General features: G+C 44.3%; 1 protein-coding gene across 2 annotated transcripts in view; it reads right to left on the bottom strand.

Moving 5' to 3' along the window:
- Nucleotides 1–25,841, bottom strand: part of PLA2G6 (phospholipase A2 group VI) — a 269,817-nt gene that overhangs the window by 182,613 nt on the left and 61,363 nt on the right. For both annotated transcript variants that reach the window (XM_085601318.1, XM_085601319.1), the window contains exons 2-4: nt 23,949–24,168; nt 2,208–2,423; nt 1,297–1,480 (exon numbers count right to left, since the gene is read on the bottom strand). In XM_085601318.1, coding sequence (XP_085457444.1) covers nt 1,297–1,480; nt 2,208–2,423; nt 23,949–24,157 — 609 coding nt within the window. In that variant the 5' untranslated portion in view covers nt 24,158–24,168. The remainder of the gene's footprint in view (nt 1–1,296; nt 1,481–2,207; nt 2,424–23,948; nt 24,169–25,841) is intronic.

Below are 25,841 nucleotides of genomic sequence, written 5' to 3'. Positions count from 1 at the left end.
CATATGGGAGTGGGGCGACATTTTGTCACTTAGCTATACAAAGCTATTCGGGAACTCACAGCCAAACCATTAAACACACTATGACAGACATGGGAGGCAGAAATAGGACGCCCACTACACAATAAAGAGTGGGAGTATGCAATAGAATACTCAAAGAAAGTATCCCGAAATGCTCACTTTAAAAAATACAATTCTACATATTGCATAGGGCGTACCTAACACCGGCACGTCTCCAACGAGACTACCCTGATACGCTGTTCCCATGTCCCCACTGCCAGGGTCTCGACGTAGATTTCCAGCACATGTTTTGGAACTTTCCCACAATACAACCATACTGGAGCACTGTACACGAGACAATACGGGAGCTCACAGGCCTGCCAGACAAGAACACATGGGAGGCCTGCGCACAGGGAGTGTTCCGGCAACGGAAACAACATAAGGAGCAGGTACACTTCGCGTCACTGGCAGTACTGTTAGCTAAGAGAGGAATAGCTATGCACTGGCACGCCCCGTCAGGGCCCCCAATGGTGGCATGGGTGGGAGCAGTGAATAAATGGGGAGCAGCAGAAGAAGATGCGATTAGGAATGAAGAAGTAAGGGGACATGCAAAGACCACATATCCATGGAGTGGACTCTACTCCTTCACCAATTTAAACAACAGACAGCACACGACGAACTTCCCACAACATCCAAGACCCCCGACTCCAGAGACTCGGAGCCCAACCGAAAACACAAGTTCTAGACCCCAAGCAGCCAAATGCCCCTAAAACCCTCAACAGCTCAAATGAATGCCTGGCACATGGGTTAGCCCGTAGAAATCGCCGCAGCCCCCCACTCCCCCCAACATATATACCTGTATATCGCAGATGGCACGACAACCTGCAAACACAACGCTCCCACCCGAGCACAACCCAAAACACCCCACGGTCCACCCCAGTTAGAGCCCCAGTTAATTGTGGAATTCACATGCAACAGAGTACATCATAACATGATTAGATACATAAACAAATTCACATCTCACACTGAGCAAGTGGTAACTCAATCGAATTGTTGCAACTATAAATATTTTGTGGGGAAAAACCCGTATTACATGTATGAAACAAATATGATGTATAATTACAGATGTATGAACAGTATAACGATATAAAATGCTAATAAAAACCGTTAACAAAAAAAAAAGTGTTATGGTATTCCTTATCCCTAGATATGGGGAACCCATACTGGCCGACCCATGACCCTACTTTGCCTCTAATATGACATCTCAGAGTGTGACACCGCTTGGCTTCCTGCACTCACCTCAGTGATCCGGGGATCATTCTGTTTGGCTGCATAGTGGAAGACAGTCTCGCCATTGCTATCAACAATGTCCTTCCGGGCATTGCACTGTTCCACTAACTCTCTGATGCACTCGACGTCCCCCTTCTGGCAGGCAAGATGCAGTGGAGTGCAACCATTCTCACCTTCTGTACTGTTCACGCTCCTAAAACAAGGCATGCAAAGTAAGGGGAAGACAGGGACAATTACTCACATTATTGGTCAAAGTGTAGGGGACAAGGGGGGGTGCTTACAACTGGATATTTCTATTTTCAGATGGCAAACCCACTAGTAGAAGTGTGGAACCCCCTGACCTTTAAAGCACTGCACTGGCTTAAGTTGTGGTATGGGGTAGATGGAGACAGACAAGTGCACTGCCCTGAGGAACAAGTCAATGTATTGAATGGTAAAATGAAGGATAGAGGGGGCAGGTGTGACAAATGTGGACCACTGACAATCAGTACTAGTTGCATTATAGTATTAGGGGCAAACAGGAAGTAGGGCAGACAGACACTGGCATAGCAGTGACATCCTGTGGCTAGTCAAGATATGGCACTTGCTGAAGTCCTGGAGGAAGAATACAGAGACAGTAATGACACCCAGTGGTCAGTCATATTCTGGCGTTGGTGGACATCTTGAAAGGAGCAGAGAGACATGGGTGCAGCAGGAACACCCCCAGTCATGTCACAGTGTGGCGTTGGCTTACATACTGGAAGGAGCAAGCAGATAAGTGCAGCAGTAGCACGACTAAGATGCGGCCCAAAACAGACAATGGTGCAGCAATGACACCCAGACACAAGCCAAAGTATGGCACCGACTGCCTAAGAATGAAGGGCCCACCGGGTGAGAGGGGAGGAAGGCTGGGGTTATTCACATGTACCATTTGACCTCACCGTAGGATTTTGTTATGCCGGAAGCTCTCCGTTTGGCCAGTGTCCACAGCTACATGCGCCAAAGACCAGGTGGGGTGGCTCCTAATGCAGTCTGTTAGCTGCTGGATGACATCAAGAGTCAGTCCCTGACGTACACTCTCATAGAATGGCCGAAGCTTCTGTGAGAACTCATCAAACCGCTGTGTGGCTTCCGCCTCTGTAGCCAACTGGAATATCCTGGGAGAAAGAGGGCAGTATGAAGAAGTAATTCTGAGAGTCCAGTCCCTGCCACTTAATTTGCTTACAATTATGCATGGATGTCAGTGATGGTAAGCCTGGTGAACACAAACAGTAACACTGGCCTTGTGAAAGAAAAGCCAATGAAAGCTTTTAAAGTGATGCATACTGGTGAATAATGAGAGTGTTGCTGACCTAACTCAGCCCTCAGAGTAAAGACTGCCCCTACATTGGCACTTTATAGACTGGTTCAAAACCTGCTATTAAAAAAGCCCCTAGGAACGGTGAGGCAATTACTACCATACAGTGGCAGGTAGTGAAGAACAAATAATGTCCACTATCAGCCCACCAGTATAGTAGTCTATTTTATTCCTTGTAATCTGGTAAATATTTGCAATAATAAAAAACATAATGGGAGGGACAAACAGAACTCTGCCCAAGCCTTAGGCAACACTCTAATACAAGTATCAGTGATAGCAAGGCCTGCACGAACACCACACTCCATTTTTACTACTGCTTTATCTAAAGAGGAGCATCACAGAGAAAATGTCTATCTATTGAGGTGAATTTCTTCCACAAAGAAAGCAAGGGCTACAATTAAGAAACCTGCATAAACCATACAAGTCATTTTTTGCAAAAAATACGCGCTCACTTAAAAAAAATAGTCCTATCTGGAATAGGAATTACTTTTTTACTATAACATAATAATTAACTTGGTTTAGATATTGTCAAATTGCTGGTGTGTGATAAGAAGTATTAGGACAAAGTCTAAAAAGTCTCATCCCATATCAGCGACTTCACAAAGTCTCCCTGAACTCAACCATGTCACAATCAGTTATTTCACCGGCACAGAAAAGAAAAAGCTGAAATATTGCATCTTCAAAATGCCTCTCATAATTCCCAGCCAGGCGGGATCCTGGGTGGATGGATTACTGACACCTGCTCACCAGCCTTATCTGGGTTATCAGATCAGGAAGTTCCTGCAATGTATTCTTGTTCTGATTGGCAACAAAGCAGAGGCTCTCGGGATTCGTAAAAAAGCTCTGTGTGGAAGGCCACAGATCTTTGCCGCTTTATTCACTAACATCAAACGTTTAGAATGGAACTCAGCATTAAACAAAGGATGTCATTTGTCATAACTCATCAACGTAAAACTCTCAGAATGGCAAAAATAAAAGGAAAACACAAATGGAAGACTATTCCACACAGCAAATATTTTGCATTAAAATGTTAAGTTAAGTGAACACATTTGTAACACTACACATGTATACATTCTCTAACCATTTTACACTGACAAATGTTACACATTACTAACATTATTAAAACTGTATATGTTTTGCCAATAGGACATTATGAGATGTGTGACAAACTAATAACGTGCTTCAGCTCTGCAGACGGTGTGAAGAATCTTCTTCTTGACTCAGCCTTACAGCAACTGGAAAGACCGATCTTTTAACATATATAATACCATGCAAATAAAGCTGGATTGGAGGGGGGAGGTTTAAGTCCGGTTTTACCTTGAAACCAAACGGGAAAATACAACATCTGACTACTAAAAAGATGTCCCTTGTCTGATCCACAGTGAGATCTCTTTTTTTATCTACAATATATTGTTTCACAGGGCTATCTGGATTTACTGTGCTCTATACAGGGAAGAAGTACAGTGTGCAAGCATGCATGCATTCACTTTCAAACCAAGATATTCAGAGCTCTAGATGTTGGGTCTGGCCAGTCCTAATTGATATGCACTGGTTTTAGTGTTGCCTCATTTGCCTTCTGAACCCCAGACGAGGAAAGCCTTGCATGGAAAAAAAATCTGTTTATGTTTCTAAATTTTCCTAATTGCGTAGATGCAAGACTACATTATTTGGTGGAAAGGTAGAAAATCAGATCAGCTTTTCCGGTATCTATGCAATACTTTGTCACCTTTGGAAATGTACTGCATTTTCGGAAGTCATATCTGGGGCACTCCAAGTGTCTGACCCTACTTTAGCGATCTGCACTAAGTCAGGTGGTAAAAGCATGCAGGACAATTTCATTTGCACTGGGCTTCACCACTAACTTTTGCATTTGTTATCACACCAGTTTGAAGCTCCGGTTACACAAAAACATTTTATAGAAAAGGTAAGAACAATTTGAGAATAACTGGTGATAAGTCTTATTTAAAAAAAAAAGTGTGTCTACATTGAATTGAGGCCACATGACAGGTAAAGCATATGATCCTGCTACGCTAATAGGTTGTTGTTAGGGTCTAAAATGGTGCATTTTAAAAACACATTTCCTTGTAAGTTAACTAACTAAAGATTGCACTTAGTCATAAAGGGGACAGCTTAAAGTTTCCTATACATATCTCAACATTTCTAATAGCATCCACATTTCCTATTGGTATGCAGAAGCAAGGGCCGAGACATTAATCTGACAGACAGAAACAAGACATGACTTCTTTCTAAAAGTCTTCACAAGCACAAATATTGGAGTGAGAGTGGAACTCAGGAGGCTGATAATGTCCAGAGACCAGACCCCTGAGGGGCAGGGCCATACCTTGGCAAACAGCTTTGTGTCCCTGTATTTAGGATACATATGTTTGATTCATTTTGCAGTGTGGACTTTATAAGAAAATACAGAAAAGAGAGAAGAAGCCATTAGTGCAACAGCACAAACCGAACACAGGATGATGTGGAAGGAGGATGTTTTTTCCACTCTTTTACTGCTTGGAGGGTCACATTTTGCAGTTCTAGTATGTCTCTGTAGGAAGCTGACTCTGCATATACTATACCAAAGTAAGGTATAGTGTGCACAGAGTCCAGTGGACCCCCGAAGGCTTACAGAGGTTAAAGTAGATAATACATTACTCTCTATTTCTGGTAGTGTGTGCGAGCTGTAAGGCTTTATCACAGGGTAGTGTTAAGCATTTATTGTACACACTTAGGCAAGAAATGATGGCACACACTCAAAGACTGAACCCAAACCAATTGTTTGTATGAAAAATATTTATTTGTTGTATTTTATTTGTAGGACCAAGCAGGACTTGGTACAGGTAAATAGAATTGTACTTTTCCAGACAGATTGATCAACAAGCAAGCTGGATGAGAATGACTTTTGTTACAGGTTTGTGCAAAGTTTAAATTACAGTTGAAATTACTTTTGCATTACTTTTGATTAATTTAGATTACTTTCAAGATTACTTGTTCTACTCAGTGCAGTGTGCCTAGATATCACACTGGGACATTTCCTGGATAAAAGGCAAATAAAACAGTTTTCACAAAAACTCAGTTTCTTGTGTTTCCATGCAAACCCCTTCAACACAGACGTTTTTCAATCCTATGGAGAAAAATTAGGTTATCGGTTTGCAGGTAAGTAAACGGTCTTTGGGGTTGAGTTTCTGGGGTTAAAACAAGGGTTCCTCCAGGGTCAAGGATGCACTCAAAAAAGCACCCTCAGCGGCACTAGGGCGGCCGGATGCAGAGTGATGAGGCCTAACGTTATACAATAGGGGGTGGGGGGCCTCCGGTTGGTGGCTGCTAACGGGCACGCCACTTGGATGTGGGAGAAAAGTTCCAAGGGTTTAGCTCGGGGCAAAGGGGGATCCAAATTAGCGCACAAGATGCACCCACAGGGGCGGCCGGGTGCAGGGTGCTAGATTGGCATTCGGTGCCTTGTTGGTTTCAATGAGGTTTCTCCGGTCACAACAAAGACTGCAGGCTTAGGCACAAAGACTTTCTGGAGGCGACCAATGGTTGGAGAGGTAATTTGGGATGCAGGGGGATGCTTGGACACTGTTGGTTGGGCCATCCAAGGCCGTGGGGTGTTGGGTGCAGGGGTGTCTTTAGGCGTTGGATTTTTCCTACTGGCTTCGGTCGCAGTCGGGGGGACCCTCCAGATAGAGGCTGTAGGCGTCGGCTGGAGGTAGGTCAGGGATCACCAGATCCCAGGTCAGGATTGCCGGGGAGACCTCCTCGTAGTGTTGGGCCACTCAAACTCGGGCCGTGGGCATCAGGTGCAGAGTGGTGCAGACTCACAGATCCTGGCTGGAACCAGAGTCTGTTGGTGAACAAATCCGGCGCTCACAAGAGACAGAGTCTTGGTAGGGAAGGCAGGGCAGGTCCTCCGGGTTCTGGGAGGCTGCTGGCTACGCCGGGGTTTCGCAGGAGCAGGTCGAGGTCGGGACAGGCCAGTACAGCTGGGGTCAAGTCAGTTGGTGTCCTCCTCCTCTTATTTCAGCACAGCTTTTTGGGCCTCCGTCTCTTCTTCTTGCTTGTCTGAGGAGGCAAGGTTCAGGGTTGCCCCTAAATACTAAATTTAGGGGCGTTTCAGGTAAGTACAGGTCGGGACCAATGGGTCCCTTCCTTGGGGTGGTTACACCCCCTATTGTGCCACCCTCCAGTTGGAGGGTGGCATAAGCCTTACTCTGTTTGGATGGGTCCCCCCCATCTTCAAGGTGGCGGGGACTGAGAGTTGTGCTTCGCCTCGCCTCCCCCAACTGAGGGGTGGGGTTGGCAAAGGTTGACACACCTCTCCTCCTATCTTGGTTTTCCAGCCAATTCTCCCTCCAAAGTGGGGGTCAGAACCGGTGGCGGACAGTTTGCTGGGAGCAGCAAATGGCTGGCTAGCTCACAAAGGCGACAAGCCTTTGAAGCTTTCCCTTTGTGGACCCTGCCCATCCTGGGGGAGGAGGCTTGGCACCTCGACCCAGGATGTGCTTTGTTTCAGGACCCTTAGAGCGGGAGGCTCTTGACCCAGGGGCTCGAGAAACCTGTCTGGTGGTGGCAGCTGGCGAGCAGCCACTCACCAGGACACTAGAGTTAGGTTGCTTTTCAGGCAGCATCTCTAAGATGCCCTATGAGTGCATTTGGCCTAAATCCCACACTGGCATCAGTGTGGGTTTAATGTGTTGAGATGTTTGATACCAAACTTCTCAGATTTCAGTAAAGCCATTATGGTGCTGTGGAGTTCGTAATGACAATCTCCCAGACCATATACTCTTCATGGCTTTACTGCACTTACAATGTATAAGAATAGACTTAGACACTGTAGGGGTACAGGGCTCACGCACCTGTACCCTCACCAGTGGTAAAGTGCACCCAGCTAGAGGACAGGCGTATCTATGCCATAGGCAGTGGTTTGTAGCCATGGCACACAGGGATCTGTAGTACACAAAAAAGACGACCAGAAGAAATGTAAAGACCAGCAGGGGCCGATCCCTCACTCTTACAACTAGAAAACACAATAGTAGTCCCCTGGGTCTAGTTAGCTATTGGAGTGCTGGAGTATCCTTTTCTTAGGAGGATTCCACTTACCCAACCTTGGGTTGCATGCTTCATCACTGGGGATCTCCTCGCACTACGAACATAGTCGTAGTGCGGGCTACAACCCCCTCACTGAGAGGGAGGAGCTCAGGGATGTTTTATTAGAGATGATGACGTATACTAAACCTCTTGATGAGCAAGGTGTGGTGAGAGGTAAGTGAAACAAAATTGTAGGTGGCTAAAACTAACTATGATATGCTGAAACATTTTAATATGGCATATTAAGTCAGGATTGAAAGGTAAAGCTGAAACTGAGGAAGATTCAATCAGTCAAAGAATTGAAAGGGTCGACATGTTTCAGCCTGACACTCCCCGTAGAGGTGTAGCGGCTTTCATCAGGACCGAAGTGTGTGAAAAAAGTGATGTTAAATGTCCACTTGCACTGCCTCAAATAAGTGGAAGAAATATTTATATACAACCAGTGGAGTGGAAAATCCCTCAAAAATTGATTGTACTGGTCAGCATACTCCCTAGAAAGAGAAACAAAATTGTGCATTATCAAAATCATAAGCACCCACTCAAAACATATACATGGCTCCGATTAAAGTTCATATTATGATCCGGACCAACACAATAATAGTGTAGATAACATACTCGAATTGTCGGGTGAGCAAAAAGACACCTGAAGCCTCGGCATATTATACCCAAGGCGGCATCCAATACCTATGTAAAAACATATGGGTGGTGATAAAAAAATGACTGTTGGGCGTAGTCATAAAAACACACAGAGTATACAGTTGACTGTGCAAGTGAGATGGAGTAAATACAAACTACTAGTAAGCAATGTAATAGGCAGATCTATTACAATGCACTGTGGGTAACAAATTGTCTTATGTAGGTGGAGTACACCCAATAACTGGAATATCACGAAATAGAGACGATTCTTAATAGGTGCATGTGCGCAGCCATAGTAGCTCCAACAAATTAATGTGCAACATCAAATAAGGGAGCAGCCGTTAGCAGATAAATTGCCCAGAGGTTGCGCAAGAATGAGCATGAAAAGGCATAAAAACAAGAAACAGAAATTGTTTGTGAGGTGTCTTGTTTGGCTAAGCCTAAAGGGCACAGTGAACCTGAACAGGGACTAATTTCTGACCCACTGACCACTGACTGGGCAATGTTGCCCTCCCAGTCGGGTGGAAAGGAGTTTTGGAAAAGAATGGAGACCCTGGTCACGTTGTTACTAACTCCCCTCCAGCTTAAACTATCGGAGATTGAAGAGAGACTAACTAAATTGGAGGGCTTGGGTAAACCGTGACACCTTCATATCCAATATTCCCGCGCTGGTATGGAAGGAGGACAGTTGACTTATCGTGAGACGGAGGAGGGCTCAAGAGTACCGATAATTGCAGGAGATAATTCATCGCAGCTACTCCAACAGAAACCGCATCATAATACGAGCCAGAGTACCTTCGTTCCTGTTCTCCACCTGCATGGGCATACCAGCATAGAGCAAAGGACTGGAAACCCTTCTAACTTGAAGGAACCTATATCTACTTCCCTCTTCCCTCCTAGTAAAGTCTCAGATAGGCCGCCAAGTAATTTACAGACACCTAGAATACCAGGCGGCATTGCGGACATCTGAAAACAGGGGAAAAATGTAGAGGGGCAGGCCCACAACAGGTCTCAATCGCTGCATTTACCACCTTTAGCGGCACCCCTCGTATTAGTTCTTGGAAACGTTCCCATCTTGAGGGAGGGCCAGTTTGAAACCACAATTCAGTTAATCGATAGATTTCTTCACTGGCTGACTGCTCACACAACAGGCCTGACAAGGGGAGGATCTTGACTTTCCAGACAAATTATTATGGGAAGAAGGGAAGGGTGGGTGGGACCGACCCAAAAAACCATGGGAGGCAAATGTGTGGTACTCAATTTCAATAATACATCAATATCGAGATCCCTCCTGTTTCAGTTACACAGAGCTCAACCTAAGGGTACCCAGATCTTAGCACTCCCTCCTGGCCATTTCTATACCACCTTCCCTCAAATGTGTCTAGAACCAACATTCTACCATAGGGTGGACCGAGCAAGCTTTATCCCTCTGGGCAATTCGGGCTTACACCTCACAAATAGATATGCCCCTCTTTCTAGTATGGACCTCTGTGACTGACTGCACCCATTGCTAGCCATTGGGCCTCACTCATTGGAAGTCGTACTGCCTGACTTCATCGAGTCCCGTAGGTCCATCGTAAGGACGATGAGGCAGAGCTCTCAATGCATAATAATCACCTTCCTATGCGAAGCATGGACTTAAGAGGGCAAAGGAACTCTACCAGAGGATTTTACGGCACTATCGGCAGCAAATGACCCAGCGTCTAACACGTGAATAGAGGGTTTTAGTATTGTTTCATGGAACATCGCGGGCCTTCGATAATCCTGATTGGAGAGCTTTGCTTGAATAATATCACTGGGGTGAATGTATGACATTGTTCTGCATTCTGTCCATCAACTGTTGTTTTTGCATTTGTCACCCCGAGTGGGACGGGTATGCTCAGATGTGAGTCCCGTGCTCTCCATGCCACTGGAATCAAGCTATCCTGGCTAAAGAGGGGTGAAACCCCGAAACCGGTCCTAGGATGCTTGGTTCCAGTCCAGGGAGGACCTGGCTTGGCAGTTCGGGCTGGACTGTTCCTATGAGGCACAGGGTCAAGACTGATTTGCATATGGCTGGGTTCAAACTGGAATGGCATGGTGAGCAAAAAAACTATGGATTTAGACCCAGATCTCTGTACTGGGGTGAATGTATGACATTGTTCTGCATTCTGTCTATCAACTGTTGTTTTTGCATTTGTCACCCCGAGTGGGACGGGTATGCTCAGATGTGAGTCCCGTGCTCTCCATGCCACTAGAATCAAGCTATCCTGGCTAAAGAGGGGTGAAACCCCGAAACCGGTCCTAGGATGCTTGGTTCCAGTCCAGGGAGGACCTGGCTTGGCAGTTCGGGCTGGACTGTTCCCATGAGGCACAGGGTCAAGACTGATTTGCATATGGCTGGGTTCAACCTGGAATGGCAAGCAAAAAAACGATGGATTTAGGCCCAGATCTCTGTACTGGGGTGAATGTATGACATTGTTCTGCGTTCTGTCCATCAACTGTTGTTTTTGCATTTCCTATTATATACCAGCTGTCCCCTCTAGAGCTGGTAGAGCAAAAGGGGGCTTGGTCACTTTCATATCATTGGCACTGATAGACATTGCAAAAAGAAAACTGTGTAAATCTGAATACTATCAGTTGCTTCTAATTATTACATCAGAGTCATTTGATCTGCTTTTAATTCATTTTCATTATAATATTTTTGATCCAACTGTGACAAATATTGTAGATGATTTAGAGGATGTTATAACCGATGCCCAGAAAAAAACATACAAAGAATCTGCAAATAATTTGGGTGGGGGATTTTAATATAGGAACTTGTGGTCCTAGGGTCCAGGAATCCTGCGGCATTTGTGACAAGAGGGATCAGTCCCTGAATCAGTTTAAACATACGCCTTATGGGGATACACTGAATAGAGTTACCACCACTAAGGATCTGAAATGTGCACAAGATTTGGATGCGACTATCCCCCCCCTCCCCCCCCACCCCCGATCCCAACATATGTAGGTATCTTATCATCCTCAACTATTGACTATATTTTAATTAGTAAAGATCTAGTACCATTTTTTATGGGATGCCTAGACAAGGCACGTTGTTTGAGTGACCATAACCCCATTGTTTTAACCTTAAATCTACTGGTGTTAAAAAATAGAGAAGGACAAGAAAAAACAACACAGGGTTATATATAATAGAAATAAGGGCCTTAGTATGAAATGGGAAAAGGTTGGTAAGGCGGCCTTTTTTAAAGACCTTATAACAAATAACAAGGCAGATATAGAGAGAGTACTCTCAGATCCTGCCTTCCCCCAGAGAAAATCATAGTGGCCTTTACAAATCTTAATAGCTTCATGGCAGATAAACTGACCAAATGCAGTAGAAAAGCCCCAGAACACCCAAGGTGGTTCAATAAAATCTGCTCCGAAGCACATAAGGCACTATGGGTGGCATTAAAAAAGACTCCGAGAAATAAGGATGAAATAATAAACACAAGGAAGGATTATAGAAAGGCAATTGGAGAAAGGAAGCGCTTCTTGAAGGACAAGGCTTGGGAAGATTTAAAAATCGCATCTGCTTTAAAAGACTCCCGTGCTTTTTGTGAGGTGGTTAATTCTGTTCCCATATCTGCTGATGAAATGCCTAAAATAGACACAGTAGTTCCAGCCGGAGCTTGGGTTAACCATTTTTCTGAACTTTTTTTTGCCCGAGCCAAGGACAGTTAACTTATCGCCGGCCATAGAAATTCCTTGTGATATAGGAGCTATCCGTGCCCCAAGTAACTCAATTCAGGTGAGCGAGGTACTTAGCTATAGAAAATAGTCGTCCAGAGAAAGCCCCGGGACCGGATAGAATTCCTGTGGACCTATACAAGTATTTACCAGACCTTTGGGCCCCATTGATTACAAATATTTTAAAAGCTGCAATAGTGGGCCCCCCAGTCCAGACCTGGCAAAAAGCCATTATAGTGCCAATTTTAACACGCATTTTCAATGCAATAGGTCTCGCATTAATGAGAGTTTGAGCTATTGGCATTGTAAATGACAATGCCTTTTATTTTATGTGTTGTTTTCAAAACAGATAAAAGGCATTGGCATTTACAATGCCAATAGATTAAACTCGCGTAAATGCGAGACCTCTTGCATTGCAAATGCTTGTTGGTTATATGTTACAACAGTATTTTTCATTGCGATGCTGGAAGGGAGGGGGATATGTTGGGTTGAGCTTGCATTATTGGTCGTGTAAAGAATATTGAGGGTTCCTGTTGTAATTGGAACAGAATGCTTTGACTGTTCCGAGGTTGGCAGTGGCTATTATACCCTCAGTGTTGTAAGACGGATTAAACTTACCTGCACCTTGTGTAGCAGTGTCGTCTTTTCAGACACCCCCGCTTTGAAGAATTAGGCAGCCGGGTGACAAAAGTCTCCCTTTTCTGCCATGTTTGCTTCCGGAAGAACGGGTTGGCAGTGGAGAAACAGAAGGACTTTGCCCAAAAATAAAGATCAGGCACAGATCTTTCCTCCTCTGATTTTTTGTCTAAAGGTGGCAGATTCCAAGCATGGTCCAAGCTGTCCAGTTCCAGGGTCAAACCGCACACTGCTTCACTGCCACAAACAGGGCAAAGACTGGGTGTTTAGAATGCAGATACTTTCTGCATCAGTAGCTTAATCAGGGCTCTGACGTGAACCACAGCATCTCTTAACACCCGATTCACAAATCTCTGCAGGCATGTTTTCCTGAGATGATGTGAGGCAGTATCACGCGAGTGTTACCAGGGAAGCTTGGAGCAGGTATTCACTGCAGGGTTGTTTACGTTTCATGGACAGCCCCAGAGTGTGTTCACCTCTGCCCGATGATGCTTCTGAGCTCTGCTTCTGACACCACAAGGCTCCTGCCCCAGCTCCCATATCATACAGCGGGGTGCGTGCCTTCTATCAGTGCAAAGCGCCCTGAAGGTGCATGTTGGTGCATTACTCTCGCCAGAAGCTTCACATGTTGTGCAAAATTTCCAGACCACCTCCGTCATGTTCGCTGCGGCTACTGAACACTCTGCCTTTTTGGCAATGCCTGCAGGGGTATGCATTTGCACCGATTACCCCTCTTCTTGCAATGCTTCTCTTGCACTATAATTCACGGCCACTCAAAAAAGCTAAAATACTTTCTGACCCTAGAGGTTAAGGTTTCCACCTATGCCTACGGCTAAGTCCAAAGCATGTGAAAGCGATACGCCCTAGGCAGCACCTTTATTAAACAAGGGGGCAAAGGGGAGGGAAAAGAAAGGCGATCGCGAAAGCAATCGCCTTTGTGAAATACAAAGCCGCGAGTGGTGCACGCGCGCCCATATGCTTTCAATTATCGCGCCAGTGTCTGGGCACGATAATTGAAACCATATGGCAGGAAATGCGCGTAATAGACACCAATTGGCCAGGGGCGGAGCTATGCGCCCACCTCTGGCATATTGGTGTCTATTTTACAAAAGAACACGCACGGAAAGGCCAATAGCAGGCCGCAAAGGTAAAATCACACGCACAAGCGTTTGCATTTTCCAGGTCGATTTTCAAAGCCTGGACAAAAGGACTCTTGCCTGCGCAAGCACTGCTGCGCAGTGCAACGCAGTTCGCGAGACTTAAAAAGGGGGATAAAACCAAACCCCACTGTTATCGCCAAATTTCCCTGCTTGGTAGTTCGGTTAAAAATATTGGGCAGGGTAATTTTGGATAAACAAAAGAAAGCAAAGCTAGCGGTATCCCTCTGGGACAGCACCGGATTTAGGATTATCCCATCCTATCTAGTGGTGATATTCTTATTCACCGTGAGTGTGCAAACTTGATAAGCACCCGCTAACACTGTGCTATTCCAAGTCCTGGAATGAAAGTGAAGAAAACAACACAAGTTGCACCACTCTGAATGTCCAATATAGTATGAATTAGTCCAAATGTCTGTGTATCGTATTGTTTTAATTGTTTTGTGCCTAATTCTTATGTGTGATATTTATTCTATGTATTTTTACTAAATTTGTTGCAGCCCTGAAGAAGTCCCGAGGTGGACGAAACGCGTCGGCTGCTTTGGCTGTTTTTGATGTTTTAATGTGTACATGATAAATTGAAATAAAGAAGATTGCTTTGAAAAGAAACCTGATGGATTTGGACTAATTAATACTATATTGGACATTCAGAGTGGTGCAACTTGTGTTGTTTTCTTAATTTTGGATAAATTAGAACTTTGGGCACTGGAACATCAGGCACTTTCAATCTACCAATTTGTCTTCCGTCCAGGACTTGGAACTGTAGAACAATCTTTAAATCTGGTTTTAATTGTTCAAAAGTACACTAAAGCACAAAATGGCTGTGTCCACTTAACGTTTATGGACCTAACATGTGCCTTTGACACAGTGAATCGCAGCCAACTATGGTCCATTATGTTAAAAATGGAGATCGATGGAGCAATCATCACCTTGCTCAGAAAGCTTCACGGATATATCTCAGCCTCAGTACGCTATAACAATCGGGGAGATTTGACTGAAGGATTCTTTTCAGATATTGGGGTAAGACAGGGCTGTGTCCGGGCCCCATTGCTCTTTTTACTATACATTAATGAGCTGGGAGACCAATTATGTAAGGTGGGAAAAGATATACCAAAATGTAATATGTGCCAAATTCCCGTTCTCCTATATGCTGCTGATGCTGTCCTGATAGCCAAGACAGCAAATGGCCTACAAGTGTTGTTAGATTAACTTAATGATTTTATGAACAATCTAGGGCTAAAAGTAAATCGCACAAAATCTTTCATCATGAATTGTGGCCCAAAAAAAGCCAAAACAAGATTTATTTTACTGGGGGGGCGAAGAAATTGAGAAGGTTCCATATTTTACCTATCTGGGGGTACCATTTGATGCTGATTTGAATTGGAAACATGTTTTAAATATTAGAATTATGCAATTTCAGAAATCTATTGATGCTATTTTTAGATTTGCTAAAAGACCGATTAAGGAGATCTTATATATCTATAAGAGTAAAAGTCTTTCTTTAGTAACCTTTGGGGCCGGGGTGTGGGGACACGTAAACTGCAAATCACTCCAAGTAGCAGAGAACATGTTTCTAAGAAGACTTCTCTCAGTGCCTCAGTGTTCCGCCATTTCTTTTTGTCACAAGGAAGTTGGTATGACTCATTTGAAAGACTATATAGCGATTCAACTGTTGTTGCTCTGGTTAAAAACCTGGAAGAAGCCAGAGGCTGCCCTCTGCAGAACAATACTGACAGATTGCATGAAGCTGGATAATAGCTTAGACATACCTGGCTTATGTATGTTAAAACGTGTTTTGCTAAAATGGGTGTACCAGAGTATTATTCAAACCCCGATATGTTAGAAAATGTTTCACCAATCACTATAAAGTCACTTTTTCTTTTATCAAAGCTATGTCGGGGCTTGCCCTATATGTAGTATGACTGATCAGCCAGAGCTCCTCTCACAACTACAGAGAGAGCCTGCCCTGTACTTGCAAATTGACTTAAACGAAAGAAGGAAATATTTGCTGACGAGGTTGCGTTTAAAAACTGTAAATTTTTTGCCGCTTTTCCTATCCAAGGCACGTGGTTTGCCTCACTCCCTGTTGTCCGTGTGACATTTGTTCACCTCAAAGCACTTTGCGTTTTATTCTCTTTTGTAGACTTTACATCCCCCAGAGGAAACAGTTTATTCGTCCTTTATTACTTGCTGCAGGGATTATGAGTTATAAATTGGCAATAGAGTTTTTACGCTCCCGAGGAACAGTTGAGATCATATATTGTAGTTTAAATTACCTTTTTACCGCTTTTAAGATTCGTAGTAGATACAGATCATTTTAAAACCTGTAAATTTAATGTGTGTGGAAGTGCTGTTTTCAAATGAAATTGTGTTTGTACAACCTTTTTATGGCTCTTTTAGAGGCGAAATAAAGTATTTCTGACTGACTGAGAACAGCACCCCTCCTTAATCCACCCTTGCATAACAAATCAGGTTGAGCTGGTAGGTTGCCCACAAAAGGTACATGCTGGGGCATCTTGCACGTTACTTCCAAAAAACGTTGATAAAGGCAGTTTAGAGGAAAGTCAAGATGAAGTGACATTGAACTGTATCATCAAAGAGGACTTCTTACAGGGAATTGTTTATTTGGAGTCAAAGGAGTAAGCCTTTAAAATAGACGACAAGAAGCAGACTACTTTATAGGAAGGAGCATTTTAAAAGTCTCCTTTGCTTTTATGCAACAGAGTAAAACTTTATAGTAGGATGTGAGTGCTGGGGAGTCTGAGTCTATGCCAAACCATTACCTTTTGAGGTCAGAAAGGCACCTGTCCACAAGGTAACATGACTGGAACCAACAAAAAGCTCTACTCCTGGAGGAACAAAACAAAAGCATGGGCTCGGCCCCAAATCCGATTTGGAACCTAAACAATCAATGTGGAAGGGATTTATCCCACCCCCACTGGGTGTCAAATATTTGTGCTGGTAACAGAAAAAACAGTAAGATTCAATTAAAATCGTCTTTCAAGGCTCCAATATTTATTGACTCTTATACAGTAAAACCTCAGGTGGCAGTACCATTTCAGATTGATTAATAGATAAATTGTAAGGACCAGCATCTGAAATCACTGGTACCTAAACAAGTAACAGTTTGAGCTTTTTTAATCTTCCTTTTCTTTATGTTTCAGACCTGCTAAGATAAAAAGTGAAAAAACTCTATACACATGCTCAAGTACCAAAATTAAAAGGTCTTTACGATTTAGAAGGTTTAGTTACCACCCCACTGAGGTGCACCTTAAGTTTCAGGCATACACAGTACCGATGTACTGGGTCTGGGAATCAAGTTTGACATCTAAAAATAGGGATATGGTGAAAAACCTACTGAACCCTGTGGGTAATTTGGCTTTGGGACCATGATCAAGTTCTGATGCTGTGAGCTTGTTCAATAGATTTCCAAGGTAGGAGCTCTTATCTATAGAGCCTTTCAAACTGGGTCTGGTTTGAAATGGTATTTAGGTACCACAGAATTTCAAGCTTTGGGTCTTGATAATTTCCCTCCGAGAGGCCCTTGCAGGGGAATGCATCCGAAGGTTGTCTCTCCTAACTTATGGGAGAGGATCCAAAACTGTGGTGGTCAGTACAAGCAGGCCCTAGAGACCTGATGATGGTGCTTGTGCCGAATGACTCAACCTAAAGGTGATTCCTCCCATTCAGTTATATAGTACTAAGACCATTCAGAACTGCCGCTGTCATCAACAGGAGGCGGTTACTCAGCATCTCAGGGGAATTCCAAAACACATGACAGAGGAACATATTGAATGTAGGTTGCAAGGTTTTTTGAAGGTCAGTCTGCTTTCTCCATATGACGCACTGCTTGAAGCCGCTTCAAGTGGGGGAGGCGAGCTCTTACAAAAAATACCTCTCCTTTTAGCAAAAAGAAAGAATTAGGATTTAAGCTCCAGAAAAGCTAATCTAGCCTGGTGAAAGAAATAAGCAGATACTACATGAGCATTTTGACACATATGTGATGGAGCGGGCTTATGCGCGTGGACAGACGCCCACGCATGGAGAACTCCAAAACTTTAAAAGTAACAGCATTCTTTTGAGGGACATTTTTACAATCCTAATCATACACAAGTTTTGAGGGCTTAGGGACAGTTGGGTTCATACCTACCATTCTCCCAAAATCACCTACAGGGTTATTTAAATAATGAGAGGAGACACCTCACCCACCAAATTGTGGCATGCTACATTATTGGTGTCTCCTCTCATTCAGGTAGGTGAATGTTAATGTTAATGTTAATGTTAAAAGATCTTATAAAGCGCAAACAATCATCCTGGGTAGGATATCACGGCGCTATAGTGACAGTGATGAAATGAAAGGTAAGTACAAGATGGTTAATTTTAGTCAAGTTTAGGGAAGAGAAATGTTTTCAGTTGCTTCCTGAAGGACAGGAAGCTGTCTGCTAATCTAAGATTCACAGGCAGCTCGTTCCAACTGGTCGCCGCCAGGTGGGAGAAGGCTCGCCCGCCCATCCTTGCTGTTTTCACACGTGTAGTTCTTGCTCTAGCTGTAGTTTGGGAGCATAGATTTCTAGATGGGACATAAAATTTGATTCTGTTTTTTAGAATACAAGGGCCTATATTGTGCAGTATTCTATGCGTTATGCACAGTAGCTTAAAGATAGCTCTTTGTCTCATTGGCAGCCAGTGCAGTTCTCTCATACAGCTCTTGGCTGGGTCGTATTTTCTTTTGTTGCAGATTGCCTTGGCTGCAGCGTTTTGTACGACCTGTAGTTTGGAAAAGAGATAGTCAGCCATTCCTACAAACAAGGAGTTTCCATAGTCCAGCCTACTCATTAGTAGAGACTGGACCAAGATCTTTCTACATTCAGTGGGAATCCATGGAAAGACTCTTCTGAGCATTTTCAGTAGTGCAAAGCCTTTACCACAGATTGTTGATACGTGGGTTTTCATACTTAAAGTGTTATCTAGTGTCACCCCTAGATTCTTGGCCGTCAGTGTCGGGCTTGGGGGGGTGCCTAATGTTGTGGGCCACCAGCTGCTGTCCCATAGCTGTGTATGTCTGCCAAACAACATTATTTCGGATTTGTCTGCATTTAGTTTAAGACAGTGACTATGCATCCAATTGGCTAGTTCCGTAAGGCAATTTAGTAATCTATCTTTTGGGTCATCCTCCTCGTCCAGTGTGATCATCAATTGGGTGTCGTCTGCATAGGAACATATATCGACACCCCATTTTCGTCCTATTTTGGCCAATGAAGAGACAAACACATTGAACAGAGTCGGGCTTAATGATGCCCCCTGTGGTACCCCATACTTGATGTTCCGGGGAGGGGATGAGAAGTCACCCATCTGTACTGATTGTGTCCTGTCTTGCATGAAAGACTGTAGCCACCCTAGGGCATTTTCCAGGATTCCTTTTGCTGCAAGAATTTCCAGTAACCGATTGTGAGGTACGGTATCAAATGCCGCCGAGAGGTCCAATAATATCAGGGCGACTGTTTTCCCCTGATCCACCTGGGTTCTAATGTTATCCATCACTGCTAGGAGTGTTGTCTCCGTACTGTTGTTGGTCCGGAACCCTGTTTGAGATATATCCAGTAGATCATTGGCTTCCAAGAAGTTGGACAACTGTCTGTTGACTAGTTTTTCTAATACCTTAGATAAGTAAGGTAACTGTGATATAGGCCGATAGTTTGCCGGGTTGTTAACATCAGAACCCGCTTTTTTTAATAGAGGGGTGACTATGGCGTTTTTCCAGATTTTTGGAAATTCAGCGGAGTTTAGAGAAAGGTTAAATGCTTTTGTTATGGCCGGACATATTATCGGAGTTAATTGCGAGAAAATGTGGTGTGGACATGGATCTGAAGAGGAGCCTGATTTTACTTCTAACATAACTTTACTCACCTCCTCCTCTGAGAAGGGGCCGAACCTAAGACAGTTAGCCTGAATTGTAGATGGTACATGAGGTTCTGTGTGTTTCAGTTCGGTATTGGAAAAAGAGGCATAGATTGTGTCTATTTTCTCACAAAAATATTCGTTTATTTTGTTGCAGTTTTCTTGCGAAGGAGTGAGATCAATTGAAAGACTCGTAGGGCCACACAGTTCTTTGACTATTTTGAATAGTTCTTTTGAAGAGTTTTTATTTTCTGTTATTCTACGTGAGAAATATTCTTTCTTCGCCTTCCTGATGGCTTTATTGTAAAGTGGGAGTTCTTTTTTGTATGTGGCTCTAGTTTCAAGGGTTTTATTGAGTCTCCATTTATGTTCATATAATGTGCATTTCCTTTTCATTAACTTTAGTCCTGGTCCGTACCATTTCTCTGATATAGTGGATCTATTTTGTGTTTAGAGTGTGAAACTGAACAGTGTTCCAGTGCACTCCTGATGTTGTTCTGGAGTAGTTCTATTTCATCATTCGTGTTAGTGGTTATTGTGTTTATGTGTGTAAAATGTTGCTGGAATTTTTCTACCGAAAATCTTTTCCAGCTCCTTGTTTTAACTGATGCCAAGGTCGGTAGTTTGAGGTGTTTAGAGTATAGGTTGATGGAAAACACAATCAAAAAATGGTCTGTCCATGTCATTGGTTTTATCTCATTGATGTCAATGGTTCCTATATTAGAGAACATCAGATCTAATGTGTGTCCTGCTATGTGTGTAGGCTGATCAATTCTCTGAGTCAGCTGTAGGATTTCCATATCCTCTAGTAGCTGTTTGGTAAGGGCATTATTGCAGTTGTCGTGGTGTATGTTGAAATCCCCTATCAGCAGGATGTTTTTATTTTTGAGACAGACTGGCATGATTTGTGCAAGGAGCTGGACACTAAAATCCATCGTGCTGCCTGGGGGGTTATAAATTATCACTCCGTCAAATAGAATATTAGTATTTATAGACACTGAGAAGGCCATAGCTTCGTGGCTGTTGGCCTGTGTGATCACCTCTTGTCTGCAAGAGAGGGAGTCCTTAAATAGCAGATCTACCCCTCCACCTCTTTTCTTCACTCGATTTAGATGAAGAATTTTATAGTCAATTGGAAGGGCTATTGCGATATCGGGGGTGCTATGATGATCAAGCCAGGTCTCTGTTATAAAGGCTAAATCGGGTTTGAGATCAGTCAGAATGTCCCATATCTCCATAGCGTGTTTGGGTAGGGATCTGGCGTTAAGATAGATGCACTTGAGGGCAAGATTTGTGGTACTTATTGGAGTGGGATCCTGCCAGCTGACACTCTCCCATCTGCAGTTATTGCAACAGAAAGGGCCCATGGTGTTTAATGGTCCCATTCGTGCACATAGTGCTGGTTTGCCTGCCTTTATACTATTGAGACTCCAAAGCTCATCACTAGAGTAGTGGGTACGGCAGCTCGTTTTTCCTAGCATGGCGCTACTCATTTGGGTAGGGGATATGGCCCCTGGTCCCGGCCCGTCGCGGACGGGCGCAGACGGGCTTGCGAAGGCGCGCCAGCGGCGCCCCCGCTGCGCACGTCCGCTGCGCGTTGCGCTGGGCATCTGGCTTTCACTATCTTTGCCAGTAGCTGATTGGAGGATTGGACCGGAAGTGCCGGCCCCTTCCTGTTGCACGGGAATCCCTCCACACAATCCGAAGAATCGGTGGTGGACCGGGGATCGTGTGCTACTAAGGCGGTGAGTATGCGGCGCAAATATATGTTTTTTTAAAATAAAGAGTGAATCGGTGCAATTTTAAAAGATATGCAGTTTTAAAAACAGTAGGTGAATTGTATAACAACGTAGTTAGGAACCCTTTACCAGGCACTCCTTGTAGTCAGTTCATACAATAGTCCGGAGGAGCCCTTTACCAGGCGCTCCCCTAGCGTGAATACAGGCACTCTCGCTCTCACCTTTCAGCGCGTCCGCTGCGCGTTGCGCTGGGCATCTGGCTTTCACTATCTTTGCCAGTAGCTGATTGGACCGGAAGTGCCGGCCCCTTCCTGTTGCACGGGAATCCCTCCACACAATCCGAAGAATCGGTGGTGGACCGGGGATCGTGTGCTACTAAGGCGGTGAGTATGCGGCGCAAATATATGTTTTTTTAAAATAAAGAGTGAATCGGTGCAATTTTAAAAGATATGCAGTTTTAAAAACAGTAGGTGAATTGTATAACAACGTAGTTAGGAACCCTTTACCAGGCGCTCCTTGTAGTCAGTTCATACAATAGTCCGGAGGAGCCCTTTACCAGGCGCTCCCCTAGAGTGAATACAGGCACTCTCGCTCTCACCTTTCAGCTTTCAGCGCGTCCGCTGCGCGTTGCGCTGAGCATCTGGCTTTCACTATCTTTGCCAGTAGCTGATTGGAAGATTGGACCGGAAGTGCCGGCCCCTTCCTGTTGCACGGGAATCCCTCCACACAATCCGAAGAGCATTTCAATGGGTATGAATGAAGTGTGAACTTGCTCTCAGGATAGGGACAAAATGCCTTGGGTCTTGTGAAGTGCAGTTGTGCCCGTGACAAGATGGCATATGAGCCTGGCCAGAGGACTTGATAAACTTCAAAGAGGCATACCGTTTTACAAGCAGATGTAGCTAACACGCAGGCCGGCACCCTTCTTTTGTACCTCTAGCCAGACCAACATCCATCACAGCTGGCCTCTTGTTGACCTCACAGTGTCACATCCTGCTGGTGTGTCAAGACCTGCTTGACAGGTCTGCTGGGAATTTTCATATGACATAGGGGGCACTCTTCAAAGAAGGGAAACAGAATGCCAAAACAATTTGTGTGTATCCACTGTCTGGCTGCAGAAAGCTCAGCTTTGTCCTACCAAACCTCTGTATCTGAGTTTTCCAAGAGTAAAGGGACCACCTAAAACTGAATTTTAGTGCTGGATGCAGCAGAACACTATGATTACCATAGTACGCTCTCTACACACACATACACCCATCCCTCAGAGCCCAACTTTAGTGTGGCCAAAGGTAGGTAGGTAAAAGAAGTTTAATGGGTTACTTGTCCATAAAACACTAACCAATAAAACAATTACAATAGTTTATCAAGTTTAAAAACATTAAGTGTGGTCAGAGAGTTTGCCCATCTTGAAAATGCCCAAAGTGGGTAGCGTTAGCCCTGAGAACTATTACCCTACTGGTTAGGGTGTTCTCAGGGGTCAATTCCACCCACTAACTCGAGCCAGGCATAAGTGTGGCGTCTCCAAGCACGCACTTCAGAATACTCCTGGACCTGTAGAAGATAAGAAGAGGATTGAACCTACTGTCTGAGACCTGAGAAGAGCATTGAAGACTGGACCCGCTTCCCTCTAATACCCAGGACAAAGAAGTGGACTCCAGGGGTCATAAGACTGACCCCCTGTTAAAGTTATGGGGACATAAGCTACAAGAGACCTTTTCATGCAACTGCCCAGTTGACCAGTGGTTTAACTGGACCTGGACTGAACACTCCTGTAGGCCACTGACTGACATCCTGTGATTTAGCTGAGGTCCTCTGGTAGAGGCCTTTAGAAGTGTACTCCTGTGGTGGACTGAGACCTAAAGGACTAAAGACAGAAGATAAAATCTTTGGCCAGGACTAACCTGGTTAGTATATTTGACCTGCACTCCAACACAGTTACTGTCAAGTTGTGACTATGTCCTGTTCTACAGTGACCATTGGCCATCATTGGCACTTTCTGCGCCTTGGCGTTATTTCTACTTAAAACTTTAAAAATTCATATCTCTAGATGTATTTATAGGATTTTTGCCACTTTGTTTACTCACTTTTACTCTAATTCATTTTGGGATTTATTTTCTTTGGCATTTCGACTTTATTACTGTTTTAGTAATGCATGAATACTTTACACATTGGTTTTAAGTACAGCCTGTCTGCTCTGTGCAGTAGCTACCAGAGGGTTTATTTTGGTTTATTTAGTGATGTTAGTGGTTTACTGTGACAAGGATTGTGATTATTACTTGAGATGGGTACTTACCCCCTCAACTAATAACCCAATTCCTTACAGTAGCCAATCAGAAATAGCTTGCTCAGCTTATTTCCTTAGTTCTAGATTTAGCCTTGAAATTCCTTTTAGGGATCTAAGGAGAAAACAAAACAAAAAGACTATAATACACAGTAAAAGTCGGAAGAAAAGCAGGTGTCACTTACCGGAAAGCATTCTGCGGGTGCTGGGGGCTGACTAGGAGGCAATCCCAGGATCGGGCGCTTGTATTGCGGTAAAGGACGATCCGCCCATCTTCCCTACATGGCGAGAAGGAGGCATACTCTGACAGGGGCACTTCCCGCACCCGGTAGGGGTTGGAGAAAAGGTTGCCAACACTGCTCAGTTTACTGACCAGTTGCCCAAAATACTGCATTGTCACAAGACCTGGAGACAAAGAGAGAGGGCACAAAGAGTACATTAGCAGACAGTGAAGCTAATACATCTAAAAGAATATTCCCCTACCGCAGTCATCAAAGTTTCAGGTGCAAAGGTATCAGTGGAAAAATGTGGGGACCACCTCAGACTGGACTCTTGCACAGGCATCACTTGCCATTGACATCACTACTCTAAAGAGAAGTCAACCAACATGTAAAGTCAGAGTGCAAGGGCTAACCATAACAGCACTCATCAACATAGGGGCCTCTGTGAATGTGATGAGCCGTGACTAATACAATCAACTGAAGCCCCAAGCGGATGCCTGCGAACACCTGAATCTTTGCGTATCTGCCTTCGCTAGCACGTTCAGCAAAAAATGGTACCTATGGCAAAATCACCCTTGTTAAGCTCTTTATGACCAGCTTGGGGTAGGAACCCTCTAATCAGCTGCACAACTGCCAAAGAAAATGAGTTGATACAACTGGCCCATAGTATTCATTGCCTAGAAATCAACCAGTTATTGAAAGACTTCAACCATCTGTTCTGAGGGCCTGGTTGCCTGAAAGCACCACCTACTAAGCTGCACATAGACATGGCAGTCAATCAGGTGGCTCTTCGACACAGAAGAGTACCTTTTCACCTGGAACAGCTGGTCGAAGAGGAGCTTGAGAAACTCTGTATGCAGAAAATTAGTACCATGGATGGGGGCATCCTCCGTTTGGTTCATCTGGCACACCAAGGCAACCAAAGTGCAGCAAAGAGTGAAGCCAGGTTGAGGGAAAGGATCTAATTCCCTGAGATGAAAACCTATTGGCTAAGTAGTAGGGGAAGGCCGTTAGTGTCAAGAAAACAAGAAAGGTTAGCCCCCACAATCACCAAAAACGAATGCACAGCAGAATAGCAAGAAATCAGTCCAACTTTGGGATGCTTCCAGACAGGACAAAACTTGCTGGTTGTGACAGATGTGTATACAAAATTCTCTGTTTGCGTGTTATGCTGTCAGCAGCATTCAAATAGGTAGACCCAAAGATGAGAAAAAAAAACGAAGCACGTTTAGACTGTCTGCCACCATTAAGACTGACATTGGCCTACCCTTCCAAAGGGCAGAATTTCAGAACAACATCATGTCCCTAAGCATACACTGCTGGAAGATCACCTCAGGGTGGCCACAAGTCAATGGAGACGTAGAACTGATGATGTGAACTCTCATTAAGACTTTAGGATCAGCATGGAGAAGATCTGTAATGTGGAACTGGCAAACCACAATATCTTAAAAGATGTATTGCAATGCACCACACTGGAAACCTCGCTGCACTCCGGTGGCCATAATGTTTGGCTACCTTTCGATGCTAGCCAGTGGAACCCAACGGGTGCTTGGCACCCCCTGACCCAGTTCTCATTCAGCAAAGAAGAAAATAATATAACTATGCAGCTAGTAGAGCAAGGTGAGCTAGAGATAGATCTGCCCTGATCAAAAAGCATCACACAGGTAGTAAGTCCAAATGGTCATTTGAGTGCAAGGCAAGGGCCATGGACTGTAAGAAGGGCAGCATTACTACTCGGAGGAAGAGTGTGGTAGTAACAAAGAACAAGTCCTTTTTAGGTTGAGCCTAGAGGCAGCGCCCATGTGCTGCTCTGCGAGGCATGCTGTATTCCGTCTAACTTCTGAAAACACCCGCCAT

Source organism: Triturus cristatus, chromosome 4_2, assembly GCF_964204655.1.
Source record: "Triturus cristatus chromosome 4_2, aTriCri1.1, whole genome shotgun sequence".
Taxonomy (NCBI): domain Eukaryota; kingdom Metazoa; phylum Chordata; class Amphibia; order Caudata; family Salamandridae; genus Triturus; species Triturus cristatus.
The sequence above is the reverse complement of the archived record's forward strand: the minus strand, read 5'-3'. Positions and strand labels throughout refer to the sequence as shown.